This window comes from Hirundo rustica, chromosome 12 (assembly GCF_015227805.2).
Source record: "Hirundo rustica isolate bHirRus1 chromosome 12, bHirRus1.pri.v3, whole genome shotgun sequence".
In the NCBI taxonomy this organism is placed as follows: domain Eukaryota; kingdom Metazoa; phylum Chordata; class Aves; order Passeriformes; family Hirundinidae; genus Hirundo; species Hirundo rustica.
The window spans coordinates 15,666,855-15,687,875 of NC_053461.1; the positions used below are offsets into that span (position 1 = coordinate 15,666,855).

Here is a 21,021-nt window from a genome sequence, read left to right on the forward strand (position 1 = left end):
TAAGAGCTGAGATTTGCTCTGCAGCTGAGGCAAAGGCAGAGTAAGAAGACTTTAAAGTGTTATTTTCAGGGTAGCACCTGCACTTAGAGAGACCAGAAGTGCAACACTGCACAGCTGATCCGGCCTCTTGCATTTTCCTTTGGCACCAGCCAAAACTTCCTTTCCAAAAGAGGTGCTGGGCTATGCCAGGATGTGCACTGGGCAGATCTGGGTGTCTGGAAACATTTCACAGCCAGGAGAAGCTCTGAGCTCCCTGCGGCGCTCCTGGCACAGAACCACCCTGGCACCTTTCCCCCATCAGCCTGGGTGTGCCTGAGCATTGGGATTTACTCTAACTAAAATAAAACTGTGCACCTGAGGGGGTTTTGAGCCTTCAAACCAGCTCCTCCCTGTGCTCAAGTGGTTTGAGTTTATAAAAGCTCCCAGCAAGGAGGAAGGACACTGAGAGGTAGAGAAAGGTGGTGGGTTTTGTTGTCTTTGAAGCTGGGGAAGATCTTAGAGAGAGAGAGAGGAAAAAAAAAAAAAAAGGCAGTCTAAGGTAGAGGAAAACAAACAAGAACTAAACCTGTCTCTGACTTCAGCTCCATTTTTGGGGGTTTTTGTTTGGTTTTGTTAAGGTGAGTCTTTGGGAAATAGGATTTTGCAGGTTGTGGAGTGCTTTACTGTTTGTGTTCATGGTTTGCGCTTTGAGCTTTCATGGTTTGTTGGGGGAATTTTTTCTTCTGGCAGTGGTGGGGACTGGAAAAGAGTTAATGTATTTTTGTATTTTGGTCTGTGTGACAACTTTTTGTATGGATTTGGCTGCTTTTCCTACAATTGTCCCTGTGCCAGGAAAAGGTGGAAGGCTGGCTGGGCTGGGGAAGTCTCTCACGGAGGAGAGAGGGGTTGGTTTGCTGGGGCTTAATTGCCGCAATGTTTTAGGGGGAAATTTGTGCCCTAGATTGTCTTGTTTCTATGTTGATGTCTGAAATATGTCAAATTTGACAGAGGTGGCTTCTTTTAACTGCTGTTGAAGCCTCCTTTTTTATTGCTTCGTGATAATGACAGAATCACAGAATGGCTGGGGTTGGAAGGGGGCTCTGAAGACCATCTAGTCCAACCCTGCTTCTAAAGCTACTGAAATAATAATGGAGACCTACCTTTTATTAAGTTTAACTGAAATTTAGGAACACAGGGAGCGAATGTAACCCAGTGACCGTATCTGAGCTCTCACCATAGTGATTTGCTCCCCAAAGTTTCTGAATGGCTTTGCTTTTCTTGGATTTATTTTGTTTATGCTGTAAATATTAAAAACACCTGCGCCTTCATGTAAAAGTTGACTTTTCAGCAGCAGAAGCAGATGCTAAACCTGTGTTTGAGGACCGATGTTTGATGTAATAAAAGTGATATATCAAATGCCAAATGTCCCCTCTGGCTACAGATACAGCAATTTTCAGTTCCTGCAGCCTCTGACCCATGATTTGTCCACAGTAGGTGGATCTTGCCTGCAATGGGGTTTTAGCTGGTCTGGAAAAGCATCTGCAGCCTGACAGAAGTAATAGTTTGTTTTCAAACTGGGAGTATTCCAACAGCATTTTGTGTAATGGGTTCTAGCTAGCTCTTTTAAGAATCAGCTGGAGGCGCTGAGCTTGTGCTGGGACAAATTTGGGAACCCATGAAAATATTCTGGATTTTCAGGTCAAGATGATCTCCACAGCAGATGTACAGATAAAGGATAACAGTATCACAAGAAACCATGAACTGCTATCAGTTCATGGGCTGTTTTAACTTAGATTTCTTTGCTTTTTGGTATCTCTGAACTGAAACTAAAAAGACAACTCATCTCCACTACATGATGCTTTACCTGCCATGATATCCTGAGCACAGTCATGTTTTGCTGGTTATGTTTAAAATGTATTGAATGCTATTGAAATCCTTTTTCTTTGCATGATGATAATGTGCAACGCACAGACAATTCATCTTGTTAATCCTTAGCAAGTGCTGATCTTGTCAGCTAATGGCAAGCTCTAGATAAGGGCTGAGACTTTTTGTGTGCATTGTCCTACATACTTTAAAAATAACTAGGACACAAACTTTTGTGATATAAACTTCCCTGACAAATATAGATGTGTTCTTTTTTCTTTCCCTCCCCTCTTAGGCTTTGGAAAAGTGTGAAAAGCAGGATTACTGCCTCCCAAACACAGTAATTGTGAAGACCAGACATCCCTCTGACCAGGAGCAGCCACACGTTTAAGGTAGGCTGGGAATCATGAGAATCCTTCCTTTTGTGTTCTGTTTTCACTTCTTGCTTTTGTCAACATTTAGACTTGTCATTTAATTCTTTCTTGTTTTCCAGTGCAAGATACTTATTGCGCTCGTGTGGTTGTTGTGGGGTTTTGTTTGGTTGGGGTTTTTTTGGCTGGTTTCTTTTCCCCTGTGATTGTGTCATCTTCCTGGTTGGATCTTCCCTGTATATTTGGGGATGGCTGACAAAACCGCTGCTTCTGCCAAGCAAGTTTGGTGTGGCTGAGGCAGCAAGGAGAGAGGCAGAGCAGGGATGTGCCATGAGATAAGAGGGTGGGAAGGAGCCACCAGCTCCAGGTACCAAGAGCGGCAGGTGGAGCATCTCCTCTGAGTGCGCTGTGCTGCTGCCTTGGCTGATCCTCCGTGTCCATGTGTCTGCACCTGTGCTGGAAACAGCAAATTTCCCAACATCCTGTACTTGAAGTGGGACAATAACTGTCTGCACCAGCCCCTGGGCTCCCATGGGAAGAAGCTTCCCTGCAAATGTTGCTCAGCTCTGCTCTTTTAGGCTCCGTGTGCGTGGTCTTTGTGTGGGTCAGTGGAGGCTGTGGTTACAGCCAGACAAATCCTTGGTGTTCATTCCCTTAATGAAAAATGTTGTATCTTTCTAGCTAAGATTTTCTTGTTTGCCTCCAGGAAAAACACTGCATCTTCTCTTGTCACTGGAAAAAGCTATAGGAGAAGAAAACCTGACAGCACAGACAAGGATTTCGTGCTGTCATTGGAGACATAGGAACGGCAAGAGAGGAAATAGACTCAGTTTGATCACCGGGGTTGGATTAGATGTCCTGCAAGAGAGGGAGAAAAGCGTTGAGGACTGAGAAAAGGACAGGACAAGGAAGGCTTTCCTGGGAATGTATCAAAAGTTCTAGACATGAAGAGCACCTGGCTGAGCAGGGAGGGGATGTGCATGCAGAACATCAAACAGTGCTGCACTCATGCACTGCATGTGGGTTGTGTTTGTGTGTCCAGCTGAACTTGTGCTCTCCCTGTACCAAAGGAATCCTCTTTGTGTTTCCTGTTCCACTGGGGGAAAGGAAAGCAACCAAGAACAAGAAACACAGGGAGGCTCAGGGCCCTGGCTGAGGATTCCTTGGCTGGTTTTACCCTGGGCTCACTGGCATTGCTGTTCAGGCAGTCACACGTGGGCAGCTCAATCTTCACACGCTCAGCTGCTGCTTTTCCATGTGGGATGGTTCCCAATGGAGCAAAAACTCTGTGGGGAGGTGAGGGGGCCAAGCAAAACTGCTCTGCCAGAATTTTGAAAAAAAGCTTCCACAAATGTTGTGAAGCTGGGATGAGCGTCAGAAGTGTGGCTTTTGGTGGGACTGAGGTAAAACCTGCTGTGAGACTACACTTGGCTCACCTGGGTAGGGACATTTAGGTAGGGAGGAGCTGCAGAGTGCAGCGCCTGTTGCCCAGGCAGCAGCCAAGGCGAGGTCTGGGATGAGGGAAGGAGCTTTGTAGGGTGGGTGGAAGCAGCTGGGAGGGGTGGAGAACGCAATCTGTGAAAAGCAGAGCTTCATTGTCCCAGGAGCACACCAGAACTGAGGAGCTCTGCATTTCCAAGGTGCTGAGCCTTCCCCAGACCCTGTGGAACATGAGCCTGGGATGTGTCATGTTAAACCTCTTCATGGGGAAAAGGCAGGTGTGGGGGAGGAGGAGAGAGAGGCAGAGGAGGCAGAATGCAGAAAGCAGAGGCCAGAGGCCCCTGTTTGGGTGCAGGCACCAATCTGCCGTCTGTGTGAGCCTGCCGGAGTTGCATATGCTCTCCTTTTCTGTGTGCCCAGAAAATTGTGACAAATAGAGGTCCAGGCAGGGAAGAGCATTTATTTTTGTTTGCCTATTTTTGTCATTTGCTTGGCATCTCTAGATGGATGGTGGAAGCAGGAGGGAAGGGCTGTTCTCCTTGTGCATGCAGCCCTGGGTGTGGGGCAGATTCTCGCAGAGAGCTGGATTCCAGCTGACCCTTTGCAAGCTTCCTTCACCTTGGAAATATCATCCAGTGTAATGGTCTGGTTGTGGCAGCTGTGCCAGCAACCCCGTGGAGTCATTCAGAGCTGTGGCTCGGCAGTTTCCATGCTCTCCAGCTGGGATAGCCCAGGTGCTGCTCTCTGTCCTCTCCTCCATCCCATCAGGTGTCAGGGTGGGGTTTAAGGACCCCCCCGACACTTCACCTCCCAGCAGTCATACACGGACCACAATAACCCAAAGGGTGTTCTGCCCCTCTGCAGGGCATGGATTCATCCTGCCCCAGCACTGCCAGGAGCTTCCATTCCACAGGGCACCACCTTTGGTCCCCATCTCCCTTTTGTCTAGAGACAAATTGCTGTCAGCCCTCCCTTTAAATGAGAAAGCATTTTGGAATGTGCAGACTCCTCGCTCTGGTCTTTTTTAACTTCCTTTTTTTTCCCTCTTTCCAGTGTGTCAGTGTCAGGAGCCCTGCATTCAGCACAGGCCCAGGGGTGCTTGTAGAGCATCCTCCCCTCCCTGACAGATCCAAGTGAGGAGGCTGAGGTAAAGCCCCAAAGCATCAGGTGAATGTGACACTGTGCTTAGCGAAGAGGGCAAGAGGAAAATGTTTGATGTCCTGTTGGTCCACTGAAAGTTAAAATTGGCAGCGAAGACATCAAAGCAGGTGTGAGGATGCTTCTGGAAGATTTGCCAAGGACTCCTGTGCTCCTGTCTGATGCTGGGAGCCAGGGCAGGGGAGAGGCTGCAAGCACAACCTGTTTAATATTCTCTCTGTCCCTCTGATCTCCCCCCTACCCCGCAGAAGCAACACATCCCCTGTTTCTGCAGAGCTTGTCCTGAGCAATAGCAGCATCTGTCAGGGGTTATGGTGGCATTAGCCTCATGGAGCTGGGAGTTAGCAGTGCTTGGCAGAGTGACAGTTCTGCTGTACCTTACATAAATCTGTATCCTGCATAAATCTGTCCCTGCCTGCTCTGCCAAGGTGTGTGGTCACAATTTGTCTGATTCTTCCTGCTGTCCATGAGGCTTTTGAGTTTCTTAGAAGATTGCATCTGCTTGAGACGCTTCTCCTTCATCTGTCTTCACACCTCCCCACTCCATGAAGTCCTTTTCACCTGTATCTTTTCCACCAAGTCCTAAAAGGGACATATCTTAAATATTTTAAATATCTTATTTTCAATTAAGTTCCCATCACCTGCTCCTCAAAGGAGCTGCAGAAATCTCCTTGTATTCCTCTGGAATTGAACTCCTTGAGCCTCTCTATGGCTTTGGCACAAAACCCCAGCAGCCTCCTCCTGCTGAGTCCTGCTCTGGGCTGTGCCTGATCCTGGGTAACTACCTTGCTCATCAGTACTTCATGGTATTTTATTGTCTCTCATCTGCTTTTTCTGAGGCCATAAAGTAATAACTACGTCAGTTCTTCGCTGTCTTTCAGTGTCTAAGGAAATTCTTCAGGAAAACGCAACTTCAATTCAACAAAATATCATTATGTCATCATACTTGTTCCATGTGTTTTCAAACAAAGCACCTAAAAAGAAAATGTTGACCCCTTGAAAGCATCTCTGGTCATGTGAGTCTTGGCCTGAGCACTCTCTCATCCCCAGCTCTGCTCGGGGACCTGCTGTTGTGACCTGCGGGGAAGGTCCATCATCTCCTGTGTCACTTTGTCACACCCACTTGTCACCACCTGTGTTAAGGCTGTAACAAAGCCTTAACATTTATGTATAACATTTCTGTTGGTCTGCAGGGCCAGGTAACTTGGTAGGTGTTGCCCAGGAAAATAAAGCAGCTCCAGAGGAGCGTGTGATCTGTCAGGTGAACTCATTGCACCTCTCAGTGAGTCTCCACCGAGATGGATGTCCTCAGGTGCTGAGATGGAAGTACTTGAGCATAAGTGCACTTAGTCCTGGTGTTATTTATGATTGTTTGGCGTCTTGTGCTGGTGAGCAGCGAAGGTGGCACACTCTTCTCGCACAGGTTGTGCAGGGGAGAAAGAAATAATCCCCCACTGTGTTATAGCACACATCCTGGGCTCTTAAAATGGGAGTTTCTGTTTTGTCTCCAAGCCCTTCCTCTTTTGTAGGCAGACATAAGAGCTGTAACACCGAGTGAATGGTATGTACTAAGTCTATACAATGGCTCTTTAAAAAAAAATAATTACATATGGTACAAGAGGGAGAGGAGGCCACTCCATTCCCGTAAATGGCCACTTAAAACGTGGAGAATAAATAACTGCAATAAATAACCCGGCACAGCTGAGCTTTAGCATTTGGGAGCAAATCAGAGCTCTTTGCCCATTGTCCGCAGAGATGCCTGGGAAATGGGGTTGGAAGAAGAGATTCCGCTCAGAGTTTGGGCCAGGTGCTGGCAGCCCCTGGGAGCGTATCGGATCCTCCTGCTCCCCGCTGGGTCTCCTCGCACTTTCCCTGCACCACCTCCCGTTCCCGGGCATGTGCCGCTCTCTGTGCAAAGGGAGCAACACTCCCTTGAGGTCTGCCTCTCCTCTCGGCAATTAAGTGCCGAAATAAGGCTGGGGAATAAAGGCTCTGCGGGCGGCACCAGCAGGTCCCCAGCCCTCTCCTGGCTGCCCCTTCCCCACCCCTGCCCCTTCCCCACCCCTGCCCCTTCCCCACCCCTGCCCCTTCCCCACCCCTGCCCCTTCCCCACCCCTGCCCCTTCCCCACCCCTGCCCCTTCCCCACCCCTGCCCCTTCCCCACCCCTGCCCATCCCCACCCCTGCCCATCCCCACCCCCCCATCCCCCCCTGCCCATTCCCCACCCCTGCCCATTCCCCACCCCTGCCCATTCCCCACCCCTGCCCATCCTCTCCCTGCCCATCCCCACCTGCCCATCCCCACCCGCCCATCCTCTCCCGGCCCATCCCCAACCCTGCCCATCCCCAACCCTGCCCATCCCCAACCCTGCCCATCCCCAACCCTGCCCATCCCCAACCCTGCCCATCCTCTCCCTGCCCAACCCCACCTGCCCATCCTCTCCCTGCCCAACCCCACCTGCCCATCCTCTCCCTGCCCATCCCCACCTGCCCATCCTCTCCCTGCCCATCCCCACCTGCCCATCCCCTCCTGCCCATCCCCTCCTTCCTCCCGCAGCCGGAGCAGCCGCTCCCCTGCGCCGTGCGGGCTCCGCTGCCGCTATTTAAATGCGGCTCCAGCCTCTGGCTGGGGCTGTGTCGCTTTAAGGCACATGTGATGCTCTCCCGAGCAGGGATGTGTTGAAATAGGCTCCGGGAGCCGGGACCGCCGCCTTTCCTCGCCGCCCGTGCGGAGCCGCCGCTCGCCCCCGAGCCGCGGATCCTCGCCGCATCCCTTCGGAGGGCTCCTCCGGCGCAGAGGGGGATGCTAGGAGATGATTTAAGGGTGAAAATGAGAAGGTTTCCACCCCTCAAACCTCGGCCACTTTTCTGACGGCAGTCTGAGGGATCAGATGTCTTCTCTACTCTGGAAACAGGATTTGTAACGGAAAAGAGATTTTTGATTTTTTTTTTTTTCCTACTTTTAATCCCGAGAAAGAAGATTATTGGGAAGCTATAAAAGAAATCCCTTATTGTGATACAGATGGATTTAAAAAAGTATTAGATCTTTCCGATGAACACTACTAGAGTGCTCTGCTCTTGGTTGGATTACTCAGGTAAGGAGCTTCAGAAAGCAGATCTGGAACTCATCAGATAATAAGTGGAAAATATTCTGTTTCTAGACTAATTATAAAACGATCTCTGGGTAAAATCATGCGTGTGACAGTTTGCTGACGAACGAGTGCATGAAGAAATATTTGCGAGAAATACCGAGTTTGAGCTAAAGTAGTTTGAAATAGCGCAGTTTGGGAGAGGTTTTTATATTTTAAAAAACCCACAAGAACTAATAATAAAGCCTGAGTGGGTAAAGCATGCCTGCTGTCCATGTGCTAGGAGCATGATGCTGGAGGAACGACACGGGAGCTTTTAGCAGGTGGTGGAAGTTTTGCTCTTTGGCTGGGATTTTTAAAGTTCAGTTTAAATAACCTGAATACCTGGAATCCCCCCGCGTGAGGCTCACCTTTCCCTTTGCCTTGTGGTATAAAAAGCACGGGAGCACCAATTATGACAAGAAGGTGTTAATTCCTGGAGACACGGGAAGCCTCCCGGGAGCTCCCTGATCTGAGGAGATTGCATCTGTTTTGCAAGATAAATGGGTCTAAAAAGAGAGGAGAAAAAGTGCATTGTATACTGCAAAGCAAACCGTTGGAAATGAAATTAATTATACACCAAGCAGTGCATCAAGCACTCAGTACAGGGAAAGGAAGAGCCTCATGCTGATCAAAATAATGTTTTGGTATTCTCTATTAATTATACTTGTCAGTTTATGTGGTTCATCTCAACTAATTAGACTTAAAAAGCTTCCCAAAGACTCTGCTGCTTTAAAATCAGGGCAAAAAAAAAAAAAAAAAAGGATTTATATGCATGCATTCTATCACCACAGCATTTCACTATTTTAATATTGTTCATCATCCTGATGTAGAAATCCCCTGATATTGCATGCAGATTTTTTTTTTAATTTTTTTTTTTTTTTTTTTTTTTTTTTTTTTTTTTTTTTTTTGGTAAATACATGATTTTTTTCCATGTGAGAGATTTAATCTTTCAAAGTCTTTCTCGCTCTGTGAAAATGTGATGTTCAGCTGATTGGATTATTAGCTAGAGAGCAGCATCCCGTCATTGGCTGGGTGAGGAGAGTGCCTGAAGTTTGATTAATCTGGCCATCTGAAATGCAGCAGAAGGTGCTGTTAAGGGAACTGGACGATGTGGAGCGTAGCTGAGCCTTGCAAACCTCCCAATCCTTGCAGGCACCGAGAAAGAGCTGCTGAAGTTCACAAGTCAGAGGGAAATTCGGCCAGTTAGTACAGCCATGAGCACAAGTGTGAAATAGCACAGCTGTCTACACTGGATGGCCGAGAGCACCAGCAGACAAAGAAATTGTCTTTTCCCTCTGCAAAGGGACTATTTTTAAAATTTTGACACAATCTGCTTTGTGAAAACATCAAATCTTTTATAGAACATACCTGAAATTCAGTCTGGCCATACTCCAGTCCTTGTACATGCTCAGGTCAAACAAAAGGAAGCTGATTTCATCTGGGGAATGGAACATAATTCGGAGAAACAATTACTTTGTTTGGTAGACAGAAACATGATTAATAATTAAAGCTTGTGAAAGCAAAAAAAACCCCAAACAATGCACTGTTACCTTCTGGGTCAGCAATAGCCTTTTTAGTTTTGGGGATGGAGTATTTTAGCAATGTGTCTTGGATATGTGAGGATGTTTTTTGCCTTTCTGCAATGTGTTTAAAGCTTCTTTGATACTCTCTGGACATCATGTTGGTTTTTTCCAGCTGGTATTGTGATTTTTTTTTAAATTTGGTTTATATTTTTCACTCCCCTGTAAATTGAGCTATGGGTCAGTGTGAGAATATTTCCCAGCTTCTATTTATATTGTGGGGTTTTTATTCCTCAGATTATTACAGCTTGATTTTTACCACTGAATTATTAAAGTTATCCAGGCTCCTGTGTTGATGTCTCTTTAGCTCAGCTGTCCTTCTGGGCCATGACCTTTGTTGTACAACAATTGCGTCCTGCAGCGGGGGGAATAATAATCCAAAGACATTTAGCAAAAGGAGTGAAAAAGAAAAAGATTAAAAATGCTGCTGTAATGGAAGCTGACTATGAGGCTTCGGATAATAACGTGTGTCTAATGTTTTGTTTAGAGAATGGCAGTGGTCTCTGCAATGTCCTGGGTCCTGTATTTGTGGATAAGTGCCTGTGCAATGCTGCTCTGTCAGGGGTCCCTCCATCACACTTTCCAGCAGCATCACCTGCACAGACCAGGTAGGACTGAGCTCAGCTCTGGGCTTGCAGGCTCTCTGCCCGTGCTCGTGTCTGTCTTGAGAAATCACTGACTAATCAAAGTTCTTCTTTTCATTTAAGTTTTATGAGTTGTTTGCCTTTGTATTGTGCAGCATCTGGGGTTTTTTTGTTTGGTTTTTTTTTTGGTGAGTCTAATGTGCGTTGTGCTCTGCCAGCCCAGTGTGGGAATTGCCTTCCTTTAATGTCATTTTCTAACAATTTCCCAACGTAAGAACCCCGTTGTGGGTGACAGTTCAGTTTCCGTGTCCTTGTTTCTCTCTCCCCTTCTCCCCACTCGGTGAAGTTCTGGAATTTCTGTGGAACTTGGACAGTGGGACAGCACAGCTTTGGTGGAACTTTGTACATTTTCTGACCCAAGCTGGGTTCAGGTTTGTTCCGCAAAGCAGCGGCACCAAACCTCCCTCAGCCACGTGTGTGTGTGCTGGAGGTCAGGAGTTTGTCTTGGATTAAAGGAGACACTGAGCTTCTCAAGTTTACCTCTGAAAATAGCTGGGGCTGCCAAAGTGTGGCCTGGAGGAGAATTTGGGGCTGTGAATGGAGTGCAGTGCCTGAAAAGGCAGAACCAACCCCACAGGTGAGCAGTGGAGGGCACGGCTCACTTGGGCTGCTGGACCTGCAGGGACAGCACAGCAGTGCTTGTATTGTGTTTTTATTAATAGAAATGGATCACATAACTCCTTCAGCTGCTAATTGCATTTTGAAGAATGTGCTGCGCTAAAAATCGAGGTGGTGGCATTTTCTAGCACAGTATTTCCATCTGGTTAAAATTAGACCGGCCAAGAATGTCACTTAACCAAATCTGAATCCAAAGAAAAGGTGGGAGGAGCTTTAGGAGTTGTAGAAATGAAAGATGGAAAGTGTTAGCTCACAGTGCTGAGTCATTTTACGATGTGGCAATTAATATTTTAATGTTTTTTGATTGAATGACATCCCTTCAAAGACAGATGGTCTTGAACACAGGTCTCCAGCAGCTTTAAAACTCAAAAGTTTTCCCAAGAACATTTCTTGCCCAGGTACTGGCATTGTATTGGTTTGCTGTAATAAAGCATAACATTTATAGAGGAATAGACTGAAATCCTTGCTAGGCCAGGTCTCAGTGCCCATGTTAGAGCATCAGATTAACCAAGGGTGTTACCTTTACCACCTGGCACTGGAAATTTGGGAGTGCTTGAAGTTTGAGGAGTGAGGAGTTATTTGGGACTTGCAGAGATTTATTATAATGCAATTTACAGTAATGCTGCTGATTATTTGAGTGTGTCCCTAGTGAAGGAAAGGGGGGGAAAAAACAGCCCAGCTAAGCAGATATGTAAAAGGAAAATATAACATCATTTTATGGAATCAGTTGAAACAAGTGACATTATGAGGAAAAAATGAGAACTGGGCAGATCCAGAGCTCTGCAACATTTGCCTAAGCTTGAAAAATCACCTTTTTTATGAAGCAGGAACAGCAAGACGCTGAATGCATACCAAATGTTGGGGAAATGTGAAAAAATGACAAAATCTTTCACCCAGAGATGTGCTACAGATAGAGTGAAGGTTTTACAGCTGCCTCATCACCTACTTAGGAGCAGCCAAGCTTTCCCTCCTGCGAGCCTGGCTCAGGCAGCTTCTCTGCACCCTACACGAACAAGATTGATGGTGCTCTGATCCCAGGCAGCCAATTTCAGTCTCTCAAGAAATAATCCACTACATTGACAGATGAGTGGAATCTGACATGATGTTCACCTCAAATTCAGATTATGCTGCAACTGGGAAGTACCAGCCTGTGAGTGTCCTTTAGGGAAACTCTTGGATATTTTGGACGATTTCTGCTGTCACAACAGAAAATCAAGACAGTAGGTTGGTTTTTTTTGGGTTTTGTTTTTTTATAAGGCCATGAAATTGCAGTCTGCCAACTGAATGTGAAAGGTTGTGCATAAAAGGGATGGAAATATGGTAACTAGCAAACTGAGTGATTTTAATGTATTCAACTGCAGTCCCTGAGCACACCCTATTTTTCATATTTATATTATTAGGAATGCGTAGTTTACTTTTAGTTAGAAACTGTGTAAGTAAGATTAAAATGTTCAGCCAAATAAAAGTGAATGAAAAAATGGATGCAGATGAGCAAAGGCGTAATTTCAGTAATTTAATATTTGGTATATGAAATTTCAACTTATTGAATCATGACGAATAGAGCTGTAATCAATAGCATGCTCAGCATACCTTTTCTTTCAGTTTGCAATCTTCCATAGATAATGAGCTGCTCTAAAATAAGAGAACTTGAGCAGTTCATCTCCATCATGGGGCCACTTTTGGTACAAGATAATTAAAAAGGCAGGTTCCACCCCGTCTTGTGCTTCTCATACTTGATGAATAGAGGAGTCTCACTGAGCAAAGGAAGGTGCAGGTAAAAGATAAAATCCTCTTGGAGTGTATTTAGCATAATAAACTTGAACTGAACACAGTGGATTAGCACAGCGAATATATCCATCTGGACCGCAGCAGTTAATCCAGTTTGGAAACCCTGGAAATCAAGGGCAATATATTAAAAGGTTAGTTTATCATCAGAGATTTCTGAGCTTGATATTTTTAATTTTTTTTTTCCCCAGAACCTTTCTTAACCAAGTATCTGGATGGGCTGAAATGGCTTTTTACACACTGTGCAATCACAGAAGCTTAAAGCCTCTTTCCAGTGCAGAATAATTTTTCATTTCTGTAATTCAGTACTTCTGTATTCAGTTAGATGACTTAGCAGAAGGCATGAGCCTGGAAACAAATGTGATAAACTGCTCTACATGACAGCATTTGTGATTGACTGTAGCTTTATTTTCTGTGAAATGCTGGCAGGTGGGCACAGGTAGTAAGGCCATAGTAAATACTGCTTGCATGTAAGATGAATGATGCTGTATTGTTTGTGCCTGTTCATTAATTCTTTCTTGTCTCATTAACACGGTGAGAAGTTTGAGTGCTGCTCTTCAGTGCCCTTAAGTACTGGTGCCTGTTCTTTTTGACTTTAGGTGAGCAGGAGGAGACCTTGGAGTAAACCTGCAGAGCCCCACTGCAGTGCAATTCCCCTTGGGCAATGCTCCTGGCTTGCTGCAGGTTTTTTTTATGACTATATTTCATTTTCACGAAAATCATGTTAGGCAAAGGATGTGTGAAAGCATTCACAGGAAATAACTTTATGTGGAAACAAATCTCCATCTTCTTTGCAAACTTGTCATTTCTGTGTGATTTAAGGAGAAGCAGTGGTAGTGAAAAGAATTCCACGCTGGTTGTTTCAGTCCCTGAGTTGCACACAGCTGTAGGGCTGTTCAATTGGCCTCGGGGGTTAGAGTGGACATGTGATTTGCAGAGTTATCTGAGTGCCTGTGATAGTTCATTGATCATCTGATTGGCAGGATTGACCCTCCCTGCAGTAGGAAGCAGATGCTGGGCTTTGGTGACACAACAAGATATTAGCAAAGTGCAGGATTCAAGTTTAAAAAAAAAAAAAAAAATTAAAAAGCAGCCATCACCCTTTCAATCATGCAGTTCTATGCAAAATTTTGACTTTGCTCCATAACAGGGTGTTGGATGTGTCAGCTAATCATAGGTGACAACACTGGCCACGTGTTTCCTGGAAGGACGTGGGATTCACCTGTAAGTCTGTGCAAATGGATTAGGCACAGAGCAAGTTAGTCTTGTGTGCAGTGTAAAGATGTAAGGCAGACACAGGCTGAAAAAAGTACCCACTGCAGCACTGCTGACATTTGCAAATATGTTAATTAAAAATAGGCCTGTTCAGAGGAAGAAATCATGGGCTGAATCAAGGCTGGAATTTTATTATGCCAAACATGAAGTACCTTTTATTGTGACAGCAGTTAATGATGTGCCTATTAAAAATCTTCTCAAGAAGTGATTCTCTGTACTACATATTACGAGACGGAAAAATCAGTCTCAAAGCAATTCTGCACCAACTAACAAGGAACATCAACCCAAGGATGCTCTGAGCATGTTTCTCAGTAGACAGCAGTTTGCAGAAACCGTAGTCTGTGGCTGTGAGCAAAAAATGTCTTAGTTCTGATCTTGGCCTTCCCACTGATTTCTTTTTTTTTTATAGCCTTGGGGTAAACTGCATATTTTCACATTTCAAAAGGTCTGCTATTTTCATGTGCCCCATATATGTGGCTGTTCAGTTCAAAACAGGCAGGGTTTTGATTCTAATTCCTAATTCCAAGTGTAAATAAAATGTGTCTCTACTTTGTAGAACAATTGACATTATGAAGGTGAGTTCAGTATGACTTTTGCTCTTGGTGTTGACAGAAGCGAGTGTGGCCACCAGGTCGTTAATATATAAAGTTTCTATGATTAGGAAGAGCTGTGTTTCATTAATCACATGGTGTGAATGCGAAGTGTTGCCTTCAGTATACAATGTTCAAATTGCCAGGCAGGAACACAGCCAGCCACGGCCATGAAAGGTGACAGCTATTGTTTCTTGTTGTGTTAATTAAACTGAGCAAATGTTTAAGTTCTAAGATGTGATTCAGTTTTCATTTGCGCCAGCAAACGCATGGGAAGCGCCACAGTGCCCTGGGTGGTTCAGAGTCAGAAAATCCTGCTCACAAAGAACTGCTCCAGTCACTCACTGGAAAGATCTCCCTGGTGGTACCTTCGTTTTACACACCTGGCCTTCACAAGGCTGCTCTTGAAAATGTGAAATTACCAACTTCTAAGTGAAAAAATCCAGGTTGTAAGTACCCACTGTGTTCCTGGTCACACCCAAAATGCATTTGGATGTATGTGGACACGTATTTTGTTTAGGAAGAGAACTGATGTGACAAAATCAGCGCTTAAGCATGAGGTAGGGCTTCTAGCAGCATGATGGCAATGAACTGCCTGCTGTGCTTGTGTGATGTGCTTGTTTACAGCAGCAGACTCCATCAGAAGTATTGCACCCTGTGATTTGGATTTCTTGATTTTTTTTTTTTTTCCCCTGAAAAATCAAACCTCCCAAACAAAACCAGCATGGCTCCAGGGTTTGCCTGCAGATGGAGTTAGCCATGGGGGTTTTGGGGGGGGTCTGTAAGCTGAGGCACAGGGAAATAAATGGGAGAAGGGGTAGGTTGGCATTGCCAGGGACCAGGCAGTCCTCACTGGCTGGGCAGTGGCAGGAGGAGAAGGGCAGCTGGGACTCTCACAGCTCGGTGCAGGTGGAGGAAAGCTGTCAGCAGCCAGAACACAGAATCACGATGTTGGAAGAGACCTCCAAGACCATTGAGTCCAGCCCTAACACCTCCACAAAACCATGGCACCGAGTGCCACACCCAGTCTTTTTTAAACTTATTGTTATAAACACGTTTTGGTGCAGCCACGCAGAGCTGAATGTGCTGCCCTGTTGCTTCTGGTCCAGGGAGATGGAGCAACCTGAGGAGAGGGGCTCGATGGAGTGTGAAGAGCAGCAGTGGCCGAGGTGTGCACTGGGACCCTGAGCATCTCAGGGAGGCTCCCCAGGAGCTGCTGGAAGGGTGGGTGCACACTCCCTGTGGGTGCACACTCCCTGTGGGTGCACACTCCCTGTGGGTGCACACTCCCTGTGGGTGCACACTCCCTGTGGGGGCACACTCCCTGTGGGGGCACACTCCCTGTGGGGGCACACTCCCTGTGGGTGCACACTCCCTGTGGGTGCACACTCCCTGTGGGTGCACACTCCCTGTGGGTGCACACTCCCTGTGGGTGCACACTCCCTGTGGGTGCACACTCCCTGTGGGTGCACACTCCCTGTGGGTGCACACTCCCTGTGGGTGCACACTCCCTGTGGGTGCACACTCCCTGTGGGTGCACACTCCCTGTGGGTGCACACTCCCTGTGGGTGCACACTCCCTGTGGGTGCACACTCCCTGTGGGTGCACACTCCCTGTGGGTGCACACTCCCTGTGGGTGCACACTCCCTGTGGGTGCACACTCCCTGTGGGTGCACACTCCCTGTGGGTGCACACTCCCTGTGGGTGCACACTCCCTGTGGGTGCACACTCCCTGTGGGTGCACACTCCCTGTGGGTGCACACTCCCTGTGGGTGCACACTCCCTGTGGGTGCACACTCCCTGTGGGTGCACACTCCCTGTGGGTGCACTCCTGGGGTCACCCTCCCCGCACACCTTGTGCCAAACAGGATGGCAGAGGGCTCCCAGAGGGACAGATTCCTCCTGCCTGGCTGCTTTGCACTGACCCTCTGTGCTCAGCTTTAGCCCCCCCTGCTCTGCCCTTCCTCCTGGCCATGCTGCTGTCCCCATCCAGCGCTCCCTCAGGCAAAGCAAATCCCTCCTGTCATTGCAGGAGCTGCCTGGGGAGCATCTCCTGCTCCCACCCCATGTGCCGAGCCTCCTCTCCGAGTGCAGCCTTGGGGCCCTGGAGGCCATGCAGGGACCTCTCAGTGCACACCACTATTTGTAGCTCGCTGTCACGGCGTTAAAGGCTCTGAGAATTCGTTCTGTGCTGGTGAAGTCCCAAGGAAAGTTTGGCACCTACAAATATAAACCCCAAAGGCAGACTACATCGCTCTGCACTGAAGTATTTCTGCTGATAACATCAGAAACATGCCTTTAATGATTAGCCCGCTTCAGTCCAAGGCTCATTTATATTTTAAAATGTAATATTCAAGTGCACTGCTTGGTATGATTGATGTGTTTTCCCCTGTGAGTTTGATATTATTTTATCCTGTACTGTCTATAATCTTTGTATTTCCTTCTGAATGTTTTTCTTTCCGCTTACTGAAGCCAATGTTTGCTGCGAGCGAGGTTTTTTTGGTTTTTTTTTTCCTGGTGGAACTCAGCATTTTTTGCAGTTTTCAGATGCCCTGTGCAGAGCAGTTTTCTCCAGCTGAACTCACTCCTTTGCATGGGAGTGATGCTGGAGTTTTCTGTTGGTGGTGCCCTGGGCAGGGACCACGAGGACTGCAGCGCGGTTGGAGACTGAATTTATGATTCTCAGGCAGTGATGCACAATGGGGAATCGGGGGTGTAAATTAAGCTGAATGAAGTTACAAAGCCCAATGTTTCTGTGACTCATATTTCCACGCTCTGTTTAGATTGCTTTTTGACATCTCCCTCTTGCCTTCTGTATTTCTTTTGGAATAACAGCCTGCCCCTTTTCCTTCACAGAGGGTAAAGAAAAGCAGTCCTGCCCTTCCTGAAAGGTCGCTTCAGTGACAGCAGCGTGCAGGATCACTGTTGCTATCCTGATAATCAATAACTGTGTCCCACTGCCCCATTGTAATCCTTGTTTTGAGAAAACAGCTTGGCTTGGGAATTGAATTGAAGGCAGGAATGGAAAATTCTACTCGTTTTTGGAGGATGTGAAAGTGATTCCTTGAGAAGTGCAGTACATGAGCAATCTGATGTCTGGGATGGGTACCTTCCTTGTGCTGTAGTGTCTCTGAATTCCAGGTAACCCAGGGAACAACCTGCTTTCCATGAGCAGCTCCTACATATGCTGGGAGGTTTTTGGAATGGGGCAGAAGTATTTCTTCCATGAACAGTTAAATTTTATTTGTGTACCATGTACCTTAGCTCTCACTAAATGAATAGGCAACTAAAACCCAGCTTAAACACTGATCCTTGTGTCTTGATTACCAGGAGAGCTGTTGGTTCAGATTAAGGGATGTTTTTAATCCATCCTCTTGCACGATCCAGAGATTCTACTGGATTAATTTGGTTTTCCATAGCTGACAAATCTGAACCAAGAAACGTTATTTTGAACTTGCCGAAACACAGTGAGCAAAATATGCTGTCATTAAACTGTGTGCAAGTGAAAGTTATTTCTGTGGAGAACTGGATTAAAAACTCCTGTGAATGTACATATCATTTTGTTGGAAAGTGAGGAACCTGGGACTGGGATTTTTCTGTGTTGTAAATAATGTCAGCAACCAAAGGCTCTGCAGATCAGCCTGGGTGCAGGCAAGAGCCTCAGGATCTAAACTGCACACCCTGATAAAACTTTATTTTTGCTGTCCTCATTAATGCTCTCCAAAACTGCTGCTAAATATTTCTGGCAAGCAGTGCAATTGTACTGTGTTGTTCAGGATTTATTAATTATAATCTTTTCTTGCAGAGTCTATTTATATTTGATCATGACATTAATTGGTTGCCAAAACAAACTAGAGTTAATGGTGTTTAATTAAGTGGTTGAGAGCAAGCAAGGACATTTTATTTGGAAAACTGGTTTTATTGATTTATATGTTTGTTTCTTAAAAGAACATGCAGGAATGAAGGGAACCTCTTGGTTAGCACCTTTTTCCTAAGTGCTGGCCAGGAATCACAGTAACACAGCGGGGACTTTGAACATGTTGAAGAGTTTAAAAGTATCTGCAGTTCATATATTTGCCTGTATAAACATATGGAAACAATATATGTGTTTTATACATTATATGTTAGAAAGTAAGTGTTCACCTTCTGAATTTAAATAAAGCTCAAAACCAGACAGAAATGAGATCAAATAACACTGAAACTATCATAAGGTCATTTTCAGAACACTGCATTTTGAAAAAACCCCCACATTTTAGATAATACCTTTGCTTTATTTCTGAGCTGGCTTGAGGTGCTGAGGATAAAGAAGGTAAAATACACCGAAATATAACTAGATAGGCATTTTCTGTAATTATATTTATTAAAACCCCATCATTTTATTTCTATGATATAATAATTCCTATGCTATCATGTGTTTAAAAATTGGCTAATTTTACTGTTCAGAAACCTTTGAACACCAGCCTATTTTATGTTTTAAAGCCAAAATTGGAACAGGGTAAGAAATTCTGAGGACTTAATATTTGGGGGGTTTTGTTTAAGAATCAGTTTCCTAAGCGGAGACTTTAAAAAGTGGTTTGATATCTTTGTGCCTTCTTTATTTCTGCCTTGATATTCCTCTTTGAGGAAAAAGAAAATAAAATAAATTATCTGTGTGGGTATCAGCAGCTACCTGAAACAAGCCATCATCCTGATAAAGGCATAAATCCTGTCTGGAAGCATAAATTCAGATCTGCCAGTGGCTGCCTCATTCCCAAGAGGAATCAAGACCACAGAGAGCTCAAATTCAGCACCAGGGTGAACAAGAGGAGGGTCCTGGGTGTCCTCCTGGCTGGTACCAGCTCTTCTTTTGGCTTAGGGCAGCACTGAAATTAAAGGAGGTTTGGTGTTTTCAGAAGTTGCCCTTTTTAGTACGAGGATACACTTTCCATTAAACAGCAGAGACTGGGGGGGAAATCTTGCTTTAATCATAAGCTCTCGCAGCTAGGCTAACACAATTTACTGTGACTTTCATTAACGCATTAAATTCCTCTTTTTGGTCACTTGCATGGGGTGCTTTCACATTTGGGTGGTCAGCCAGCCAGAAGTCACTGCTGTGCTCAGCAGAGGAACCCCAAGGGATGAGCTGATGCTCACAGAGGTTTTTGAGTTCGTCATTGTTTTCAGAGTGCTGGGGCAGGATCTGACAGAGAACGACTGTGTCTAAGCCAGCTCCCACTTCTGTAGTATGATTATTTCTTCAGCAATATCTTTTTGTGAAGCTTTAAAATGCATCTCTCTTTTTTTTTTTTTTTTTTTTTTTTTTTTTTTTTTTTTTTTTTTTTCTTCAGGTAATTAGAAACTGCGTTTCCTCAGCTGAAATCTCAGTGCTTTCTCTATTAAGTCAGCTGCCTGGGTGGTGTTTATCCTAACTTTGTTTTGAGTTTCTCCAACAAATAGATGACTCCTTTAGTTCTAATTTAGTTTCCCTTGGTATTTCTATTATCTCTTTCTAGTTGGCAGGCAAGGAAATCAGATGTGCATCAAATGAAACCATTTGTCATGGATTAGTGCATGCAAATGCCTTGATAACAGCAGTAGACAAAAGCTGTGAGTGTCTGACTTAGGAAGAGAAAATTAACAAGACCAAAGCAGGGCTGAAAGCTGTCCCTAAATGAGATTATTCAATGCCTGAGAGCAGGGCAACACTTCTGTGCCCTCCCCTGACATTTGTCCTCTACTGAAATCTTAATGCACTAGGGAAATTCCCAGTGAAGCCGGGGAAGTGTCAGTGGCAGCTCCTGGCTTTCCCAGGAGTATGGACACATCAGGACCTTCCCTCTATCCATTAAATCCCATCTGTACCCCCAGCAGAGGTGGAGGATGGGGCTCACAGGTGGGCAAAAGCAGAGAGAAGACATTAATGATCCTCCAACCTCGTGCATCCCAATTTGCCACAGCACACTGGGAGTCGGGAGAGCTGCCAGGCAGGACACAGCAATTCTGTTGAGGTTGAATGTATCCGCCTCCATGACTTCTTTGGAAATGTTTCGCATTTCTTTCTTTCTTTCCCCGAGAGCAAAATTGGGTAATTGTTCAGTGCTGATTCCTGCTGTTGACAACACGCTGAATTGAATGAGTTGAGCAGTTATTAGATAATTATCTCATGTTTGTCATGGTTACTCCAGTTCCATTATGAGCCTGGTTGGTCTCTTCTGCGTCCTGAGAGGTAAATGTGAGCTCTGGAGTTCCCCACTCAAAGGATGGAGGGAGGAAGAGCTGAAACACAGTTGTAGGAAAGGGGAATTTTGAGATGTCCTCACTGGGAGCAGGCTGTGGGCAGTGAGCATCCAGGGCACATTGTATTTCTAACCCTCCAAAACCACCCCTGGGAGACCAGCAGACACAGAGGCTGTCATTTACTGCAAGGTCCACAATGCAGGCAGATTGCCAGCTGTTTGCTGTAGGTTTTTATCCTGTTTTGATCTTTATTTTACCTCTCCCCTCCTCTAAATCAGTTTCCTTTATTTTCTCTAAATCTTCCTTTTTGTAAGCTCCTATGGCTGTCACTTCTGGAAAAGGCTTTCTGAACTTCCTCCTCTTATTTAATGC

The 21,021-nt window shown here is 45.7% G+C and overlaps 1 protein-coding gene across 4 annotated transcripts in view; it reads left to right on the forward strand.

Moving 5' to 3' along the window:
- Positions 1–435: 435 nt before the first annotated feature.
- TAFA1 (TAFA chemokine like family member 1) overlaps positions 436–21,021 on the forward strand; it is a 223,554-nt gene continuing 202,968 nt past the window's right edge. For 2 of the 4 annotated variants that reach the window (XM_040076559.1, XM_058422255.1), the window contains exons 1-2: positions 7,782–7,905; positions 10,009–10,129. In XM_040076559.1, the coding sequence (XP_039932493.1) occupies positions 10,012–10,129 (118 nt within the window). In that variant the 5' untranslated portion in view covers positions 7,782–7,905; positions 10,009–10,011. Of the gene's footprint in view, positions 618–2,137; positions 2,235–4,706; positions 6,615–7,781; positions 7,906–10,008; positions 10,130–21,021 lie in introns of those variants that run through there. The other 2 variants (XM_040076558.1, XR_005702873.2) reach the window with 2 other exon arrangements.